This window comes from Rhinolophus ferrumequinum, chromosome 21, assembly GCF_004115265.2.
Source record: "Rhinolophus ferrumequinum isolate MPI-CBG mRhiFer1 chromosome 21, mRhiFer1_v1.p, whole genome shotgun sequence".
NCBI lineage: Eukaryota > Metazoa > Chordata > Mammalia > Chiroptera > Rhinolophidae > Rhinolophus > Rhinolophus ferrumequinum.
In genome coordinates, this window is record NC_046304.1 from 16,293,879 (window position 1) to 16,315,375 (window position 21,497).

The 21,497-nt window shown below is 50.5% G+C and overlaps 1 protein-coding gene across 1 annotated transcript in view; it reads left to right on the forward strand.

Annotated features, from left to right (window-relative positions):
- Nucleotides 1-2,326: 2,326 nt before the first annotated feature.
- The window catches only part of SLC43A2 (solute carrier family 43 member 2), a 36,418-nt gene continuing 17,247 nt past the window's right edge, over nt 2,327-21,497 (forward strand). The window contains exons 1-5 of the mRNA XM_033089433.1: nt 2,327-2,685; nt 3,554-3,751; nt 11,709-11,895; nt 13,015-13,070; nt 13,855-13,931. Of these exons, the coding sequence (XP_032945324.1) occupies nt 3,592-3,751; nt 11,709-11,895; nt 13,015-13,070; nt 13,855-13,931 (480 nt within the window). The 5' untranslated portion in view covers nt 2,327-2,685; nt 3,554-3,591. The remainder of the gene's footprint in view (nt 2,686-3,553; nt 3,752-11,708; nt 11,896-13,014; nt 13,071-13,854; nt 13,932-21,497) is intronic.

Genomic DNA, 21,497 nt, shown 5'->3' on the forward strand with positions numbered 1-21,497 from the left:
TACATTTTCTTCCAGTACTTTAGTGGCTTTATGTCTTTAATGACTTGCCAGCAGTGCTAGTATTTGGGCTTTAACATTCCTGACAAAAAGACTTAAACAACAACAACAAAAACCTCAACAACCAGAATTTCATTCGGATTCAAAATCTAGTTCTGACATACTTGTTCTGTGACTTTGGAAATGTTACTTAAAGCCTGTTTTTTCAACTGAAAACTGGGGATGATGGCCCTCTCCCAGGGTTATTGTGGGTAATTAACAGAAAGTATATAAAGCACCTACTAAATTTTTAACTCTCAATAAAGGGTAATTATTATTGACATTACCATCATTCTTCCAGGGTCCCCAGAAGCTGATACCTTTCACCCCTTTCATTTGTTCATGTTTTCACTCAACAAACTCATTGTTTGTCTGTTTTGTGCTTATTTCTGTATTAAGGGCTGGTCATGCAAAGTTGAATAAGATATAGTTTGTGCCCCAATAAGAGTTCACAGTCAATTGGAAAAGGGAGAAACAAACAAGACACACATAATTACGCAATCTGTGCGTAATTAAAAAACAACGCAATCAGTGGACAAAGATAGTGAGAGTATTGTGGGGAGTGGTTACGGAAGGTATCCTGGAGGAGATGCTGTCCAAGTAGGGACTCTGAGAGCCAGAGGTTAGAGAACAGCATGTGTAATTCACAAGCAATTCCATGTGATGGGAGCATCTAGGATCAGGCAGGTCAACCAGCCTCCAGTGGGAGGAGACTGGTGGGGAGGAGGCTGTGTGCGTCAGGTGGGAGAACTTGAACTTTATGATAGCTCACTGGGAAGGGTGGGGTGGAGAGATGAATTTCAGGAACTGAGATTGGAGGCTGGATGAACAGCAGTTGCAGTCCTAGAACACAGATAGGCAAATGAGATATTTAGGAGATATTGCTGTATTGGGGGTGGTGGCAATAGGGTGGAGAGGGAGAATTAACAGCAGGTGTTGAAACGGTAGTTCAAGGTCTCTAACCAATAGGTAATGGTGCTATTATCTGAGAAAAAATGGGAGGAGCAGTTGGGTTTTTTTCCTTTGAATCGGGGGAGAAAGTGAATTATTTTAGAGATCTGTTTGAAACAGTTTAGAGATGTGTATGGAATAGCTGCCTGGAGACCGTCCTCAAGCAGGTGGCCCTAGGAGGAGGGAGGGAAAGACCGAAGGTTATCAAGTGGCAGTCGCAGTCTTTGTGAGTGGGTGAGATCCTGCAGAGGGTGGTAACGGGATAGGTAACCAGCAAGGATCCCCCAAGCCGACAGCTACAGGTATGGTCTGAGCGAGGTTGCCAGCGGCGGGTTCAGGGCGGCAGGGGGCGCTCTCGGACTGGGGGACATGGAACGCGGTTGCTGAGGCGCAAAGCCCTGAGATAAGCTAGCTCCAAGAGACTGCCAGGGAGACCGAGCTGAATCTGGGGGCCACTGCGGGTCCTCCGAGGTCGGGATAGTGCCTCCGATCGGGGAGAAGCCGGGCAGCAGAACCTCCAGAGCCGGGCAGCAGAACCTCCAGAGCCAGGGCTCCATTCCGCTACCCTGGCAGTTCCTCCCGGCCGGTCCAGTTCAATTATCAGACTGGGAACCGGAGCCCTCCCGACTCCACGCATTCTCCCGGAGGCCTGACTTGTTCTTGCAGCTTGGCGCTGCCCACCGCGTCACCCTGAAGAGGGTCTGCTAATAGGGTGGAGGTGGGACAGGACAGTGGGTATAGAGTGGTCAAGTTGGGCAGGGAGCAATAAGATGATCGGTTAGGGTGGGGGTTTCCCGAGGAACTAAAGGGAGGGGGTAAGAGTCAGGCTGGGGTAACAGAGGAGACACCGTACTAGGGGACAGACAAGCCCCAAACTACGACTGGGGGTAAGAGTCTGGATGGGGTAATAGAGGAGACACCGTCCTAGGGGACAGACAAGCCCCAAACTACGACTAGGGATCCCTGAGGGACACCTTCCTGGGACCCAGAAGGTCGGTGAATCAGGAGAGCAGGGAAGAGGCACACCACGCCTGGACAGGGGAGGGGTCCAGAGATCCGGGATGGGCAGACAGCGCCTGGATGTGGGACACTGTGGGCAGGAGAGCGAGAATTCAGAACACAAAAGCCTGAGACAGCCGGAACGGCAGCGTTGTCTGGGGAGGAGGCGGCGGGTGTGGAATGACCCACACGGAGCCAGAGCATCGGGGCGTGGTGCCCAGTGCAGAGGGGAAGCTGGGGACTATAGCCCGCTGGAGGAGAGCGGAGTGCGGGAGCCGAGCTGGATGCGCGAGGAGTACGGGCGTGCAGCTGGGGAAGTCTGGGGGGCGCCGGCTTGCGGAGCCGGAGACCCAATCCCGGCCAAGGCTTCGGGGTGGGGCACTGGAGAGGCAATAGGGCAATGCCTCCGGGGTTTCCGGCCCGGCCGAGACTCCAGTTTAAGGTGGCAGAGCAGAGGCTCAGCCCACCGCTGCCTCGGGCACCCCCAGCTGTCTTGTTTGTCTCCAAGTCCGGCCGGAACCGGCTTCTGCTCGCCGCCGGGCAGGCTGGTGCCTGCTGATTGGCCAACGCCTGTTTCCAGCCCCATTCAGCCAATCAGCGTGTGGCAGTGTTTTCATCTTGGAGTCAGAATAAAAGGGCTGGAATAAAAGGGGGCAGAAAAAGCGCCGGCCGGGCCCGATACACACGAGTAGGAGCCGGGTGAGCTGGATCCTGGGACTCTGGGCCGTGGGCAAGGATGCTGGGGGCAGAAGGGGTACAACAATTGGGTCATAGGGAGAAGTGTGAATATGAGAGAAAAGAGACTGAATGGATGAGGAGCTGCCAGAAGAGATGACGAATCGAGGAGGAGCTAGGGGATTGAGGGACGGCTCCGCTCCTATGGAAACGGGCAAATTGCCGGGGAAACGGCCCGGGATAGGGGTCGCGCAGGTGGCTCGCGCCGCCGGTTTGAACCGGCTTCGCCTCCCATGCGGGTTTCGCGTGGCCGCAGCGCCTAGCGACCTAGTCAGCGGCCAATGGCGCGGCAGTTCCTGTGCTGCGAGGCCAATCAATGGGCCGTGGGCGGGCCATTCCAGAGCTAGGTGCGCTGATCTTGTGGTTGAAGGAATCAGCTCTGGGGAAGGGTCTCGAGCGCGGGCGGGAGGGCGTCTCTTACGGTACGAGGGAGTGACCGCCCTCAGGTATGCCTCTGCCCAGGTGTCCGGTCCTCAACCTACTTCCCCTGCAGGCCTCCAAGCTATGTCAACCCTGCTGGGAGCCAGGACTAATTTCACGTCTCTGAGTATGCGTTAGTCTCTTCCTGCTCTCATGCCTCAGTTTACCTCCAAGTGAGCTGAGGGAGAAGTCTCTTTGCCTGGCCTGAGCGGCTCTCCCATAGCCGAGAGCAGCCGTACAAGTCAGCCGCGGCGGGTGGCCCAGGTCCGAGGCAGGGCTGGGGCTTCCTTCGCTGCACGCACCTGCAGTCCGGGCCGCGGAGGGATGACAAGCTCCTCGCGCTGCGGCAGCGGTGGAGCTTGGCCGCAACGACTGGGCAGGGCCCGGCGCTGACGCCGAGGTCTGTGCGCAGGTGGCTGCAGAACCGGAGCCTGGCCGCCTCGCCACACCATGGCGCCCACCTTGGCCACTGCCCATCGGCGTCGCTGGTGGATGGCCTGCACGGCCGTGTTGGAAAACCTCTTCTTCTCGGCAGTCCTCCTGGGCTGGGGCTCACTGCTCATCATGCTCAAGTCGGAGGGCTTTTATTCCTACCTGTGTACTGAGCCAGGTGAGACGGGCGCCTCGGGCTTGGGGTGGTTCCTGGAGTGGGGGTTTGGGGACAGGGCGGGATGGCGGAGAAGACCTATCCAGCAATACCATCTCCCTGCACAGCGTCTCCCAGTTAACAAAAGACCCATTTGCTTCTCACCCTGCTCTGCTGGGTATATATTTGTTCCCGTTTTGTGGATGAAAAAACTGAGGCTCAGATAGATCTTCTGACTTGCCCACACAGCTGGAGACTATAATAGATCCAGAACTCCTGAGTCCAAGTTTTTCTTTCCACCACCCGGGAACATTGCTGGACGTTTGTCCTCCCAGCGCCTGGCCCATCACTTGCCTTGCAGTAAACAATTGCTGCCTGACTGTAGAAAGAGGAACTCCTGACTCCATGGCTGGGGGTGTAGCAAGAGAGAGGAAGTGGCTTGGCCTGCATTCCCTGGAGGGTTCATCTACAGTCTATATGTTTTTAAGTCAGATCATTACGAGTCTCTTATGGGCTTGTCAGATACAATTTCTTGTCTATTTTTGCTACTTTATGATTTTCCAAAGGACATTTCCTCCCACAGACTGAGAGAATGTCTCAGTGGCCTTCTACCCCCCATGGGGGGGTGGAGAGGCAAAGGGGGTGTTTATGGAAATGACAGTAGGTCGGTCCTTTCCCTTTGCCACACCATTGGTGTTGCTGAATGAGGGCTGAGGATGCTGGTCTACAGGAAATGCACCCCAATCCCTACTTTCATACTCCCCAACCCCGTTTGAGGATCCTAATTGCTTCACGTAGGTTCAGCCCAACGGTGGGACCCAACTTCTACCCTCCTACCCCCTTCTAGGCAACCTTGATAGGAAACATTTCCCTCTGCCCTCTCTCAATGTCTCCAACAATGGCTGCCTAGTAGTTGAACTAGGCAATGCCTCTCCCCAGTGCCTTTGTCAGGAAGCCACTGCCTGAATACCTTTAGACAGAGATAGCCCAACCTTGATTCCCTGAATCACACCACCAGCATGCCTTTTCTTCCTAGAGTTCTTACTTTAGGGGAAGAAAAAGGTTTTGAACCAGCTCATGTTGCCTCTCACCCCACTAGAGCCCTCCCTGCTTCCCTTCTCTGATCTGCCCACAATATTCCTGAGTATTCCAGTCTCTAGGGAAGCTTAGCTGGAGAGGTGAAGGGCAGGAAAAAGGGTGGGGAGGCACAGGTGCCTGGGAGAGGGCAGAGAGTATATCTTTTAGAACCTTTAGCCTTTAGCCACTCAGAAATATTTCTTGATAGCCGAAGGGTTCTTGGCAGACCTTTCCCCACATCAGCAAGAAATCTTGGGAAATGGAAGAGCCACTCAGACCTTGTTCCTTGAAGAAGCTTTCTGTTCTGCCCAAGAGATGTTAGATTAATGACTCTGGAAGGAACAGGTTGTTTGGCTCCTCCTCTCTCCCTCTCTTGCCTCCCTGATGAGCTCTCTCAGGCTGCACAGGTTTAAAAAACAGAAAGAAACATCATCATCCCCAGATGAAGCTTTTAGCATCTTACCCATACTGGAGGACTGTTGTAGTAAAAAAAAAAAAAAAAAAAAAAAAATCTTTGGACCCACTTGGCATTGGAAGGTCAGATTCTGGGGTTTTCCCCCTGGTTGTCCACTGATTTAATTTATTTTATAGTATCAGTAGCATTGGGGCTGATCACTTCATTCCTTCCTCAACCTTGACTACTTCCTTCGTTTAAGTGGGAGGAGTCCCAGAGATTGTGCCAACGTAGTGCTGAGTTGGTTTTTACGCTCTTGGGGTTTGACTGGTCCCCCCTGTAACCCAAACTGAAGGTGAAAGGTCAGGATGTGGATTGAACATCAACTTCTTATCCTGTGCCTTTGCTCCTGCCTCTGATTTTGGTTTTTCTGACTCTCTTGCAAACCCCCTGACTCAGCATCCTTGGGGCAAGGCAGGCCTGCTGATTCTACACTGCTTATCTCTCTGGCCTCTCTGTTCCTGGCTTCTTGGAATCCGAGTAGCCTGTTGCCTTTCAGAACCATCCCCGTGACTCGCCTGACTGGGAGTGCCTGCAGGATTTAGGGTCACGGTTTCTGCTTAGGCCTAATATTTTCAAACTTGGTAGATGGCTGAATTGCAGAGAAGCAGTTAGGCTGTTTTTGAATTAGACTTGTGAAAAGCTGACCAGTCTACAGCTGATTGAGATGCAAATTGGTCAGCCTTTTGTTGCTTTTAGGACTGATGCTTTGGTTTGTTCTCTAAAGAAAATATGCCTGAACCTGTTGAAAGGTTCTCAGAACTCTTTCTTGGGACTCCAGCCAGAATCTGGGTATAGACACAGTACTGGGTTCCAGCTTAGAGATAGGAGAAGGAAAGAAATAGTCTCTTCTCTATTGCCCAGAGCTCTTTTTGCCCTGCCCGCTGGACAGTCAGGATTGATGGCAGGGGCTGGGGCTGGCATTTGGGCTTTGCCTCCCCAGTTCCCTTGGTGTGGGCAGGAGACTGACTAGGTTTCCAGTCTAGAAGGAATGAGGATTTTCCAGTACTGTGTCCTTTTGACCTCTGGATGGCTGCTGTAACCATCCGCACCTTACCTCTTCATTTTCTCTGTCATCTGGTGGCCCTCTTCGACAGGGTCAGCTCAAGGGGCTAGTGCTCCCTGTGGATGTTTCATCTTCTCTTTCATCTAACCTACACTTTCAGTAAACATTTCTTGAGGTGCTGCGCTGGGGTGCAGAGCAATCCTGGCCCTCAGGGAGTCTGTAGTCTGCCAGCATCAAAGACGTCATCACACACAGACCTGTATAATTCTAAGTGGTGGTCAGGGAGCCAGGACTGAGAGTGACAGTGGGGATCTGGTTCAAACTGGTGGGAGGGCCTGTCTGATATTTAGGCAAAAGTGTGGAGGGTGAGGCTGGGTGAGTCAGTAGAAAAGGGGTCAGGGAGTCCTGAGGCAGACTCCACATTGGAGAAGAGGAGAGAAAGGACTGAGAGACGGGGAGAGAAGGGGCCCGATGGGGAAGCTGCTTGGGGAGACTGGATTTTATTTTCAAGGCAGAAAAAAGTGGTGGGGGCAGAGGAGGGTGGTCATGTTCACCTATTATACACTTAGGAATTTTTTAAAAAATTTTTTTGTTGGGGAATATTAGGGAACAGTGTGTTTTTCCAGGGCCCATCAGCCCCAAGTTGTTGCCCTTCCATCTAGCTGTGGAGGGCGCGCTCACTGGCCCATGTGGGAATCGAACCAGCAACCCTGTTGTTCAGAGCTCACGTTTTAACCAACTGAGCCATCCGGCTGCCCCTCTTATGAATTGTTGAGGGCTTGCCACATCCTGGGTGGGGGGATGGCTGTGAAGGTGAGAGACATGGCCTCTGCTCGAGGAACTCACAGTGCAGACCGGCCATGGACACCAAGGCAGACCTTGAGTCAGTCACTGGGTCGCTGCAGTCACTCTGCCTGTGTGTGTGGGATAGCCATACTCCTCGCTGAAACGAAGCAGGAAGCTGGTCCCTGGAGTTCTGAGAGGGCAGAGGGGCTGCCAGGGAAGCAGGGCCAGGCCTGGTCCCCACCAGGATGGGCGGAGGCTGCAGGACAGGAGACAGGCCCTGCGGCTTTGAAGCCCTCCCTTTTTATGGTCTCCTACATCCACAGGCTAGTGGTTGATCGCTTTTGAAAACCCACCCTTTCACTTTTATTGACATGAAGATGACTGTTTTCACTTTCCCCCTCAGTTTGTTTTGGATTAAACAAAATATTGTAGCAATAGACAAGGTTAAAGGCTGGTGCCCATGGCCTCGGGGTGTGTCACAGAGAGGAAGTGGCGCCCTTGGCCCTCCCCACCAACCCTGCCTTTCTCCTTCCCATTTCATGACCTAGTTTTCCTCCTCCACATCTGCTCTCCCCATGTGCCTTCTTGGTGTCCCATTAAGGTCCTGTCCAGCGTGGGTTGGCCTTCAGGTACCTCGTGGGCGAGTCTTAGGGGCAGTACCATTCTCTCTAGGTGACATTAAAGACCACCTGGTACTGCTGCTGACACTGACAGCCTTATGCCATCTCTATTCTCTCAGCATTTTCTCTCTGAAATGCCTCTAACCCAGGTAGTACAGTATCAGCACATCCTGGATTCAAGTCCAGCTTCCCCGGTATCATCTATGAGACCTTGGGCAAGCAGCTTACCTGCTCCGAAACTCGGGTATCACAGTGTGGAATGTGGGGTGGGGTGGGGCGGACGCTAAGTGGCACAGAAAGGAGTAGCCCTGAACACAGCAGACAGCACACACAGGCACTCTGTGAGCACAGCTAGGGGGCTAGGCCCTTGTTTACCCAGCACAGCCCCTAACTGTGTCCTGCCTCTAGTTTGCTCTGTGTCTGAAGCTGACCTCTCACCTACATCCCCCCTGCTGCACTGAGATACTGCTTCCTGTTGCCGGATAGAATAAGGATTTGAGAAAGAGAGAGAGAGAGACAGGAGGAGTTCCTGGGGCAGAGACCGTTAGCAGTGCTGTCCAGGGACCTGCCCCTAGGGAGAGGGACACTCAGTAAGCAGCCAGTCAGAAAGGGGCTCTCAGGAATTTAGAGGGGCCACCAGCCACATGCTCCTTGCTCCCTCAAGCATCATCCAGCCAGCTATTCTGGAAGTTCCCCACTCCCTTTCCCTGGGGTGGGGGGAGCCCCCTCTTTGACCCAAGGATGTCAGGGGAGCCCGAGTGGGGTCACAGCACCCTCTTTTCTGTAAGATTTTGTGTGAGTCTTCTGTGAGTGGGACCAAACAGTGCAGGCATTGTTCTCTCTTCCCTGCCCCTGGGTTTCCTCCTAAGAGGCCTTCCGCCTGTTCTCAGCACACTGTGACCACTCCAGTTCCTGGCCTCTCTTCTTGTTTCACCTTCCTCAGCTGGGCTGGGTTACTCGGGCCGCCCACTGTGGAGGCATCTGTTCAGTAAACAGGCACAGGTGAGGTGCAGAGCCGGCTGGGCTGGGGTGAGGGCTGAATTCTGTCTAGGCTGGGGCCAGAGGAGCACCCTGGGTTCTTGACAATTCCTGGGTGCTTGTCTGTTTGTCTTGGCCCACAGTGGCCCAAGTGGGAGCAGGGGGATAGGAGCAGCCTGAGTGTGACTGTGTTTGAGCATCTGCTGGATCTGGGATTATTCCTGTGGGCTGTTTTACTGCCAACAAAGCTTCTGGGCTCACCAAAGGTTTAGTACCCTCTGGATGAGGGACACTCATATTGGTCCATAGGCATATGAGGGGCCACTCAGACACCCCCACCCCTTGCTCATCTATTGCTGGACATCACTGCCTACAGGCAGGATGGTAGAGGGCCAGGTGGTCCCTTTGGCAGAGATTTGTTTAAGAAGAGAAGTCTGGTGGCCCAAAATGTAAGGTCCCTGTTCCTGTGTATATAGTGTCTTGAGGATGGAAGACCTTTATCCTGACCTTCCTCATGAGCCTCCTGTCTAGTTATAGGGGTTACCAGTTCTCTAAACAATTCAGATGTTTCTGCCCCATCCCCACTTATAGCAAATCAGGGAGACTCTCTTAGGTATGTTGCCTTAGGATTTTATCTTCTCTCTCTTGGTGAGTACAGTCATGGATTTAGGGGTCCCCTGTGGTTCCTCTCTGGGGGATCTGTGGACAGGGCACCCTGGTACCTCTACTCAGGGACAGTGCTGCCTCTTCTTCAGACGCTCTGTCCAGCTATGGTCCCTGCTTGCAGTAGAAGACCCTGCAGCACCTAGTGCAGTAATGGGTGGCCACAGTTAGGTCTCCCAAACCAGCCATCCTGGCTCCTGAGGCACCCTCTCCACCCATCTCTGTCGCACCTGCGCTGGTTTGCTCCTATCTGCTCACCAACCTGGAAGTGGCCGTTGCTGTGCGGAGACCCTGCTGTCCCACTTCACATCCAGTTCCTGTTTCTGCTGGCAGAGCTGACACCTGAAACGAGTGCCAACCTGTGAAGCAGCTCTGCTTTCCCAGAAGCTGCCCCACAGTGGGTGAGCAGCTCAGACCCCCACCCCCCCCAGGCTCAGGCAGTGTGTGTGTGTGTGACAATTGCAAGCTGGATCCTACTGGGCTCAGAGGACCCTGTCTGACACGTGTTTTGGCTGCCTGTGTGGTAGGGTCTCTTTTGGAAAACTGAAAGCAGCGGGCTATGGCAGGGACCTGGCTTGTTAGGTTTTGTTTCTCTGGCTTCAGGCGGTTAACATTGTGGCTGTAATCTCCTTAAATCCCCTCTATCTTCAGCTTGGTCCTGTATGTCCTATTTCCTTTCATCTCTCTCGATCCTTTTGGCCATTGTGATCTGATTCCATTGTTTTCATTAATTCAGTAAACACCTGCTGTGCACCAGGACCTGGGTCGGATGCTAGGGACACAGGTGACTTGAACACAGTCCCTGCACTTCAGGGACCTCAGCCCAGTGGGAGACTAGACACGAATTCATGCTACCATGTACACAATTATGGAACTCTACTCCCAGTTCTGCGTCGGACTCTGCTGCCAGCCATCTGCACCATTACCCCCATCTTGAGCCTCTAATAATAATAATAATAATAATAATAACAACAAATTGTAGCTGTTATATATTGAGTACTTTCTATGCCTGTGTGAGCTCTAGAATGTTATCTGGATTTTCTTATCTTCCCTAAAACTCTAGGAGGTAGGTACTATTGTTAGCTTATGCCCATTTTACAGATAAAAAACCGAAAGAGCAAGATTAAATCACTTCTCCAAGTAGAAAGTGGAGGAACCAAAATTAGAACCCAGAGGCCAGGTCCCAGCACCTGACTCGCAATCAACATGCCCCCAGCAGGGCTTGCGGGTTAGAGGCTGCTATGTGGCGTGATTCACCCAAAGTGCATCCTTTTCTCTGACCTTGGGGCAACCCTGAGAAGCCTGGGCAGGCCTTTACAGACCTCAGCTTTACAGCCCTGGCGCCAGAGGTCCGCAATCTACAGGCAAGCAGTTATCTGAAGAGAGGTATTTCCTCGTCTCTCCCAGCGTTACCTCAAATCTAATCAGAGGCCGCTCCTCTTTCTGCAGGATTAGTCAGCATCTCTTAACTAGCAGTCCCAGAGAGGAGAGCGTTCCTCAGCCATGTCCCCGGCCTGTCCCCCACCCTCCTGACCTCAGCTGCCACAGCACTTTTTCCTTCCTATTTTTGTTCTGGTGCGGGGTGGACTTTGGAGAGGACCATTAAGGGCCAGGATTCCAGAACAGGCGTGGCCTCCCGGGACAGCAAACACCGTGACCCCAGTGAGGAAAAATAAGAAAGGTGCACCTCAACCTGTGAAAACAAGTCGGGACTGTTAAAAAACCAAAAACCTTTTCCCCAGGGGTTCTACGATACAGTCTATGTCGTGGTTGATGCTAGGAAACTGAGAGAGGAGGAGGTGGCATATGGATTGCACGTTTGAGAAGTCCAGTGTACTTGGCTTCCAGGAAAGGAGGCCCACACACTCTTCTCCAAACTGACGGAGGAGAACCAGGAGGGCATTGCGGCGAGACCAGCAGCTTGTCCTTCCCAAGTGGTCTAGGGTCGGCCTCCTACATACCGGCTGCAGTCTGTTTCCATGGACAGAGCTGCTGAGAAGGTTCTAGCCAGCATGAGGCCCCACAGCCATGGCTGGGTCCTGAGCCCGGCTATTCTAGGGTGTAGGTGGCTCTAGAATGGGAATCCCAACCTGGGGCTCAGGAGTGCTTCAAGGGACACATGAAGCCCCTGAAATTGTGGGTAAGATTTTGTGTGTATTTACTGGGGAGCAGGAACATAGCTTTCTTTATTGGATTTACCAAAGGGTCTCTGACCCCCACAAATGTTAAGAAACTCTACATCATGGCTCCCAGGGGCTTGGACCTGATGGACATCCCGGCCCAGAGCCAGCCCTGCCGTTCCCACTGGGTTGACTCCGAATGCGCACCTGCCCCTCTGATCTTTGGGAACTCCTGCCATGACCCTGTGATCAGGTTTCCCTCCCTTTGCACACACAGAGAATGTCACCAACAGCACAGAGAATGAGGAGGTGAGCTGGATGAATGGCTGGCTCAGCTGCCAGGCCCAGGACGAGATGCTGAACTTGGCCTTCACCGTGGGCTCCTTCCTGCTCAGTGCCATCACTCTGCCCCTGGGCATCGTCATGGACAAGTACGGCCCCAGGAAGCTCAGGCTGCTGGGCAGGTCAGTGTGGGGCTGGGAGGCGGGCAGGTGGGCCCTGGGCTCAGCTCCCCACTGGAGGCAATCCTGGTGCCTGCTATCAGGTGCACTGTGGCGCTCCCTCAGTGCCCACCCAGAGTCGAGTTTCTACGCCATCTGCCACCGGATCCGTAGGTACTGTGATCCTTGCAATGTGCCAACATTGCATTAAAAGGTACAGGGCCCAGGCCTGCCTGGGAGGGCCTAGAGTTGCTTGTCATTAAGAACACTGGTTTCCACAGTCATTTGCACCTGCTACCTCTATCAGAAAAAAAGATTTTGAAAATATACTTCTAATATAAGCCCATGGAATTATCAATTATATATACATATGCCAGTCTTAATTGTTGATGTGCTTTATGGTACAGAAACAAAAATATACATTAAAATGGCTGAGATTAAAAAGGATAAAATAGAAGACCTAATATTTCCCCTACTGCCAGCACCCGTCATCTTGTGTACCCTCGGGGGGGAGGGGTGTCCCTGGTCTGTAAAGCCCGGTGTGCCAAACTCAGGGTCAGTTCACCCCATAACTGGCCTCTCAGGTAATGGCCTCCCCCAGTCAGTCCCATTGGGAGTGATCAGATCTTGTCTCAGGGCAGTGGTTTGCAGTGAGCGAGACCCGTGATCGGGAAGGGAATAGGTGGGGGCGCAATTTCATTCACTGTTTGTTACTTAAGTGGCCTTGGTCCCCAGAGCAGAGCCAAGTGGAGGGGATTCAGGAGTTGCCACTCATCTCGCCCATGCCCAGTGGGGTTCTGTCCATCCCATGACTGAGCGGGCATAGGAACCTGGGGAATGGCTTGTGCCCTCTCTCACTTCAGAACCTTGGCCCCCTCCAGTCTGGGGATGGCAGGGGCCAGTGCAGTGTGCTGTTTACCAGATCTGGCTTCCAGGCTTGCTAATTGGATAGCTTGGAGAAATCAGTTGTCACTTTTGTTATCAGTGAAATGGGGCCAATTACACTCCTTGGAATTATTAAGTAACACATTATATGTAAATTTTCTGAAAGTATCTAAACCGTAGGAAGTATTCCCAAATAATAACAACAATATTAATCATAACCGTAATAAGAAACAATGTGTTATTTCTGCTTGTTTTTAGTGCCTGCTTTGCCGTCTCCTGCTTGCTGATTGCATATGGAGCAAGTAATCCAAACTGTGAGTACACTGCTCCTCCGCGCTTTTGTCAGGGACTGGGGGGACAGTGCCCAGAGGCCCACCTGTTCTAGGAAGCTGTGCCAGGCCTGCCGCTTACTGCTCAAGTTAGAGGGGACACTTGTGAGGCCTTTCCCCAGTTACTTACCTCGCATGGGTGGCTGGGTAAAAGAACAATCATCCCAGACAGACATCTGGGAGAAGCTCCCAGGATATGCAACGTTGCCATCTCATCGCCTAGCCAGGCCAGTCCCCGATGGCCTCATTGACCCCACCTGAGAGACGAGTTCTAAGACCAGGCCAGCTGCAGGGTTATGTGCAGCTGCGTCTCCTCAAGGCAACCTGGGCCGGCCACTTTAAAGATGCCTTGGAAGCCACCTGTTTCCCAACGCTATTTAGGTGCAGCTGTTGCTTCAAGGACTTTTATAACAAGCACCAAAATAGGGCGTGGGTTTCTTAGCCAGGCCCATCTACTGATTTGGGGGGTACCTGTCTCTTTGGTTGCAGTGAAGCAGCTTCTTTAGGCCCCTTGCTTTGCTGCTCAGGTTAGTGTAGAGCGGAGAACGGGGAGGCACCCTTTGCAAGAGCCCAAGCTCCGGAGAATGGGCAAGAGGAGGATGGTAAGGAAGAGGCTGTTCCACACGCCCAGGTATCCGGCGCTGACCTCTGATGGCTTGTCATTCATTCGGCCTGCATTTGTTCGGAGCCTATTCCCTGTGAGGCACCACCTGGCATCCCTGACGCTCTGCTGTGGTTCCCTGATCATGAGCCTTCTGTTCCTTTACAGCGCTCTCTGTGCTCATTTTCATCTCGCTGGCTCTGAATGGCTTTGGAGGGATGTGCATGACTTTTACCTCATTAACAGTAAGTATCGATTTCTTTAAGATCTCAGTTCAGTCATCGCCTTGTGAATTTGAGGCAGCTTTCATTGGCTTCAATTTCCTTGCCTTCCATTTGCCCGCGTATGCCTGGATGTCCCAAGCACTAGAGGGCTGCTGGTGGAGAAGCAACCAGGCAGCAAAAGCTAGTCATGGCCTCTCAAAGCGGGCCCATCTTCTGCCTGCTGACCTTGGCTTAGGTACTGAGGAAGCCACTTCACTTGCCGTGTGTCCAGGGAAGACAAGAGCAGGGAGAAAAAAGCTGCCACCCACTTGCTTTTCTCTTAACTCCATGGCAGCTCTGGCTAACAATGCAACGTAAAAACAAATTCCATCGGAATCTCCCCACCCCTAACTATTGCCTTTGTCCAGAACTGAATGAGAAACTCAGGGGAGCACACAGGCTTCCTCTCTTCTTGGTTTTCATAATGCCAGGGCACACAGAGCCCCCCCGGGGAAGGAGATATTTTCTTGGGTTGCCGAGTACCCACTTATTGGTAGCACCAGAATGCCACAGAATGTGCTTGTTTTTGAGGTGAGAGAGGCTGAAGGAAGGTCCGGGTTGAAGGAAAGAAAGTCAAAGAAAGCCAAAAAGAGTCTTTCTCGGGAGAGAAGGGAGCTCTCTGCAGACTCTGCGGGTCAGGCAAGGGTCCATTCCGAGTTGACCATTGGGAAAGAAGTGAGAATAATAGGCTGTTTAGAGAGATTTCTGCCCAGGAAAGTCTGGCCTGCCTCAGTTTCCCCACGAAAACATTATGACACAGTACCTCCCATCACTATTTGCAGGGCCCTCTAGTTTCTGTTTTCTCTTTCCACTAATGAATCAGGAGTCATGCTGTTGAGGGGCCCTTGTTAAGCTTTCAGGGAGCCCTGGCGGGGTTTTCTTGTAAGGAGTTTGAAGAGGTGCTGGCATCTCCGTGACCCCTTGTCTGCAGGCCAGACACAGGCCCAACCCAGTGTCTCTTCTGTTCACCTTTCCTATGCCTTGCATTGTTAACTTGACCCTAGTGGGAAGGATGAACTGTCTGTGTCTGCGTCCATGGAAATGGAATGTTCAGTGGTGTCTGTGTTAGGTGAGAAAGGCATGGTATAGGGCCGTGTATGTACTACTCTCAGGGAGTGGGTGACACGCAGAGCTGGGAACTCCAGTTGCGTTCCCCTGGTGGTGTGAGAAAGATTGACTTCATGCATTTTTATTTTGATTTTTTTAACCAGGTACATTAAAGAAAACAAATATATTCCCTCCCTTTCTCAAATATCCAGAGGAAAACAAAGGTCAAAACTGCAAGAAATCTGTTAGAACTGTCAGAAGTACGTAAATTCCACTAAGTTGTGTGAACTGTGTAACACGAGTCATGGTTCTGTTTGTTCTTTGACAGCTTGAGAACGACCAACCCTTTCATCCAAATGAAAATTAAAAACTTAGATCACCCTATTATTTTAGTCACTCTATGCCTATGTCATGGCAGTTCTGAATTTCAGGATAAAAGAAAGAGATGGTCCTTGAACTTGAGTTTTTGCTCTGACATGCAGAAAGGTGCTTTATTGCGATAGAGCATAAGACAAATGGATAAAAACCACTGTACCATGAATCCCCTTTAAGAAAGCTTTTTTAAAAAAATTAGTTTTAGGTGTACAAAGCAACGTAATAGTTAGACATTTATTTCCCTCACAAAGTGATAATCCCCTTCAATCTACTACCCCTCTGACACCGTATATAGCTGTTACAGTACCGTTGACTCTATTCCCTGTGCTGTCTCCATATCCTGTGAATGAATATATACATATATATATATTTAATTATAGTTGACGTTCAATACAGAGGGTGCCAAAAAAATGTATACACATTTTAAGAAAGGAAAAAACTGTATTTAAAATTGTAACAACGCTCAATATATACCAAATAACAAAAGATGATACAAGTCTGTGTATACATTTTTTTGGCACCGCTGGTATTATTCTTCTTCAGCTTCAGGCGTATAGCGCACTGGTCAGGCATCTACACAGTCTATGAAGTGATCCCCCTGATAACTCCAGTACCCATCTGGCACCCTACATAACCTTTACAACATTATTGATTATATTCCCTATACTGTATTTCACATCCCCGTGACTATATTGCGATTACTACTTTGTACTTGCTAATCCCTTCACCTTCTTCTCCATTCCCACCCCCCTCCCATCTAGCAACCATCAGTTATTTTCCCTATATCTCTGAGTCTATTTCTGTTTTATCTCTGAGTCTATTTCTGTTTTGTTTGTACATTTATTCTGTTCTTTAGATTCCACATATAAGTGAGATCATATGGTATTTGTCTTTCTCAGTCTGACTTATTTCACTTAGCATCATATCCTCTAGGTCCATCCATGTTGTTGCAAGTGGTAAGATTTCATTCTTTTTTATGGCCGCGTAATACTCCACTGTATAAATGTACCATAGTTTCTTTATCCAGTCATCTATCGATGGGCTCTTCAGTTGTTTCCATATCTTGGCTATTGTGAATAGCACTGCAGTAAACATAGGGGTGCGTATATTTTTTTTGAATTAGTGTTTTGGATTTCTTTGGATAGATACCCAGGAGTGGAATTACTGAGTTATAATGTAGTTCCATTTTCAATTTTTTGAGGATCCTCCCTACTGTTTTCCATAGGGATTGCACCAATCTGCAATCCCACCAACAGTGCACAAGGGTTCCCTTTTCTCCACATCCTTGCCAGCGCTTACTGTTTGTTGATTTGTTGCTGATAGACATTCTGACAGGAGTGAGGTGTATCTCATTGTGGTTTTTATTTGTGTTTCTGTAATGATTAGTGGTGTTGAGCATTTTTTCATATGTCTATTGGCCATCTTTATGTCCTCTTTTTTTTTTTTTTTTTTAAGATGTTATTGGGGAAAGGGAATAGGACTTTATTGGGGATCAGTGTGTACTTCCAGGATTTTTTCCAAGTCAAGTTGTTGTCCTTTCAATCGTAATTGGGGAGGGCGCAGTTCATCTCTAGGTCCAGTTGCCGTTGTTAGTTGCAGGGGGCGCAGCCCACCATCCCTTGCGGGAGTCAGGGAATACTGGCAGCCTTGTGGTTGAGAGCCCACTGGCCCATGTGGGAATCGAACCGGCAGCCTTCGGAGTTAGGAGCATGGAGTTCCAACTGCCTGAGCCACCGGGCTGGCCCCTTTATGTCCTCTTTAGAGAAATGTCTCTTCATGTCCTCTGCCCATTTTTTAATTGGGTTGTTTGTTTGTTTTTTGGTGTTGACCTTTAAGAAAGCTTTTAAAATGAATTCATAGTTGTCCAAGAAACCTTTAGGAGAGACTATTAAGTCCATAAGGATTCATTTTCTTTTCTTTTTTTTTAAATTATAAAACAAAAGTGTTTTTATTTTTAAAAGTTAATATTTTATAAAGTATAGACTGTAAAATTCTATAAGCCCACCTTTATCAGTTCAGAATATATCTCTTCATATTTAAAAAAATTCAGATACCAATGTTATTTTTCTTTTCAAAGAAATACTGTTACAACTTGCCTTTTCCACTTAACATTGTATGTTTTACATCTTTTCTTGCCAGTCCTTAGAAATCTACCTTATTATTTTAAACTGTAGAGACCTGCCTCATTATTAAAGAGTTCCATGTAATTCTATAATATAGATGTACCATAATTGATTTAACCAGTGTCCTACTGATGGACGCTTGGGTTAGTTTCCAATTTTTCTGATTTATGATGCTGCTGAAGTGAACATTCCTATACATATATTTTTGTAAAATAAATTCCTGGAAGTTGGCTTGCTGGGCCACAGGATCAGCATGTTTTAAATTTTAATATATACTGTCACGTGGTCTTTCCAAAAGGTTATCCCGTACACCGATATTATACTACCAGCATAAATGAGAGTGCTTTTTTCTTCACACCCCTTCCAATACCCTGTCATTAATCTTTTAAACATGAGCCAATCGGATCTAGTGAAAAATGACATACCGTGATTTTTAAAAAATTTCTTTCATTGTTAATGAGATAGAACATCTTTTCACCTCCTTGTTGTGGTCATTTGTATTCTGTGAATTGCTTCTTTGGGTCATTTGTCTATTTTTCTATAGGATGTTTATCTTTCACATACAAAGAAATTAGCTCTTTCTGAATGGGCAAAGGATCTTACCGGAGGATTTTTAGGTTTCTAGGTGATCTGTGAATAAGCTTCAGGAGGGCTAGGTCCTCCCTTGAGATTATATGCAAACAAACGGTGTGTGTCTGCTAAGCAAGTGCATTTTTCTGGGGGAGGGTCCATTGCTAACCTCTGATAGGTCTGTGTGAAGGCCAAAAGCACTGCAGCAGGAGTGTTGCTATCAGCACCTCACTCCCACTGGGCGGTAAAAGGCTACAATAGGCTAGATAGCCACCAGGCAAGAAAACTGTCAAATCCTCACTTCAAGTGTTTGGTTAGCAGAGATCTAAGGGAGGCTGGTGGCTTGTCCTCCAAGGTCCCATTCTTGGGTCTAGAGCAGGGGTCAGCAAACTGCTGTCCCCAGGCCAAATCCAGATCACTGGAGGAGGGATGTAAACAAAGTTTTATTGGTACATATCCATGCCCACTTGTTAGTTTTGGGCTATAGTGGCAGAGGGAAGTATTAGGTTGGTGCAAAAGTAATTGCGGTATTTGCAATCATTTTTAACCTTTTAAAGTGCAATTACCTTTGCACCAACCTAATAGTTCTACAGAGACCCTATGGCCGGCAAAACCTAAAATATTTACTGTCTGGCCCTTTACAGACGAAAGTTTGACAACCTTTGGTCTAGAGGCACCAAGAAGCTGCTCAATCACTGTCCCCTGTGGGTAGACAGGGGCTGACACCCTCCCTCACCTCCACAGCCTGCCGACCCCTCTTCTAGTTACACTGGCCAACTCCCTAAGCACTTTTTTTTTTTTCCTGAGCACTTTTTAAGTGGTCCCTTTCGCCCTCTACCACTGCTCCTGGCCTGAGGGTTCTTCCTGGGCATTCCCCTGTCCCGTGAGGCCTCAGATGAGGGCTCTCATGGCTGTTCCTCTCCAGAACAGACCCTGAAAGGGAATGAGAAGCAGGTCAGCCAGGACAGAGCTGGAGCTCTTGGGCAATGTTCAAGGCTGGCTGCGGCTTCTGCTGAGCAGAGCTGACTCTCGTTCTGACACAGCCCAGGCTTTCAAAAAGCAGAACTGTCAGGATCGGCTCCCAGAGTCGCGGAGCTAGCCGCACAATGGCACTTTCTGTTCGTGTCTCCCACCCATATTCTAATTTGGGGTACAAAGGAGTCTTCAGGGTCGCCTTTGGGAGCTTTTAAATCAAATCTACTACAATTGCTTTGGGGCCGTGGATAACTCCACGATAACCTGGGAATCTGGAGGGAATGTGTTACCATGGAAACCTTAATTTGGGGACTTTCTGAGTCCCGAGGGATTTTATGTTGCATGGACTGTGGTATAAATAAAGATGTACAGGCACTGTAAGCCCTTACCTCCACTGGGGGAGAGGGGCCCCAAATTGGCAAAATGCCTTTTCCCCACAGGCCAGGACCAGATGGTAGGTAGGCCTCCCTATGGAGCCCAAGAGGTCTGTACTGATGGGTGACCCTTCCTGCAGAGGGGAGGCACAGAGGGGCAAGGGTGGATCCCATACCAGGTGGGCTGCCTGACATCCAGAACTGGCTCCCCTAGGTGCCTGGGAGATGTGACATCCTTAGAGAAGGGTGCCAGGTGACTCCGCAGGTGCAGAGCCTTTCCCGAGGTGCCACCCTCAGCCACCCCCAGGGCATCTGGACAGCTCACTGTGGTTTGTTTGCTCAATGCCTTCCTTGCATTTGTACTTCCCTTTAACTCACTTCATTGGCTGGAGCGCAAACACCAGCCGTCGGCTGAGGTGGCGTCTTTGGGCTGCCACCCCATGACCCAGGGCCCGGGTTGCTTAGAGATGGGAGCAGATGCAGCCAAATGTGGACATGGCTTTTCCACTTCATTACTCTGACCCCTGTCCGTGTGGGCGGGGCGGGGAGTTCTGAGCTGAAACCCTCACAGGACAGTGATTATAAAATGTTGCCAGGCTCCTCCATGAAAAATGTTTCTGTGGGCTTTTCCTATTTGGTTCATTGAAGTCTGACTTTGAACCTGAAGAAGAAACAATCCCATGGCAGTTGGAATCTGAGTTTGGAGAGAACAGAATAAATATCCTTTTGCAAAAATCTGAGAGAAAGGGAAGAAAGGATTCAGGTGCAGCAATGAAGCAGATGTCCCCAGTGTGGGGTGCGAGGTTAGCATTCCTGCTTAGCTGACCTGTCTCTTAGCCAAGCAAGCGTCCCCACAGCACCCGACCAGCTGTCCAGAAGCCCAAGTGCCAGGTGAACAGGACTCTCCCAGAGCCATTTCTGCCTCTGGGTTTCTGCCCTGTGCCTTGAGACCCTAAAGCAGTCAGCTGATCACCATTGGCCTGGGAAAAATTCACCCATCAGAGGGTTCCGCGTCATGAGCTTTGCTCCAGCATGTGTCACGTTCAGGGGCAGACAGCAAGTATAGTGGGGGCATTGGCAGGGCTGGACTTGGCTGGGAAGGCAGATGAGGTAGCCGGGGGTAGTGGAGTCCCTCCTCCCTTCCCTTCAGCAGTGAAGCGGAAAGGTGACCTCAAGAACCTGCTCCTGGCATTGAGTGTTTGGAGCTACCAGGTTGTTTGGGGTTCGGAAATAACTCAGCTTTGCTGAGTCCGCTTGTCTAGACTGGTACCTGGATCCCAGCCTGTACAGGTTGTGCAGAGCTCTGGGTGTGTATACCAGCCATCTGAGGACAAGGCTTACCTCTGGAAAGTACCTGAGGGCCAAAATGCCAGCTCCCACCCAGGCTGCACATGGCATCTCCCTAAGGGCCAGGGTGTGCCCCCCGTTTGTGGTCTCCGAAAACCACGAATTTGGAAAGTCAGTTCCAGTGGCCTTTCTGTCCCTGCCTGCCAGCAGCTCCAAGACTTGTCTTGGAGGCCCCTGGGTAGAAACAGAGAGAGGGTCCTCCAGGGAGGGCAGCCCATCCTCACCGTCCTGGAGCCTAGGCCTCTCGGGCCTCTTGTCCAGTAGCCTTGTTCTGTGGCCAGAACTCTAGGGGGGGGCGGCCTGCAGCTGCTGTTTTCCCCTCTGGGAAGGTCACACAGCCGGGGCGTGTTTACAGTACAGCTGAGGGGCTGAGAGAATGAGTCACCAACAGTATCCCCATGTGAGGCCAGCATGGAGGGCGGGTTCTGCTTCGCTGAGCCCACCGCAGCCCTGCACTCTCAGGCAGCAGGGGTGGTGGTGGGAAGCACCCAGAGCTGGGGAAGAGGGCCTGTGCTCCCTCCCTGTGAGTGCCGTGAATCCTGAGTCAGGAAGCAGCCTCTGTTGAGTGTTTTCTCCTGGCATCTGTCATTGCCTCGCGGCTCTGGCTTCCTACTTGGCAGCAGACCTGGCTCTTCCCCCTCCACCCGGTCCTTGAGGCCCACACTAGGGCACTCTGCTCAGTACTCAGCCGCCACTCCGTCACCAGGGCTTCTGATGGCCATTATGTGCAGCTGAGG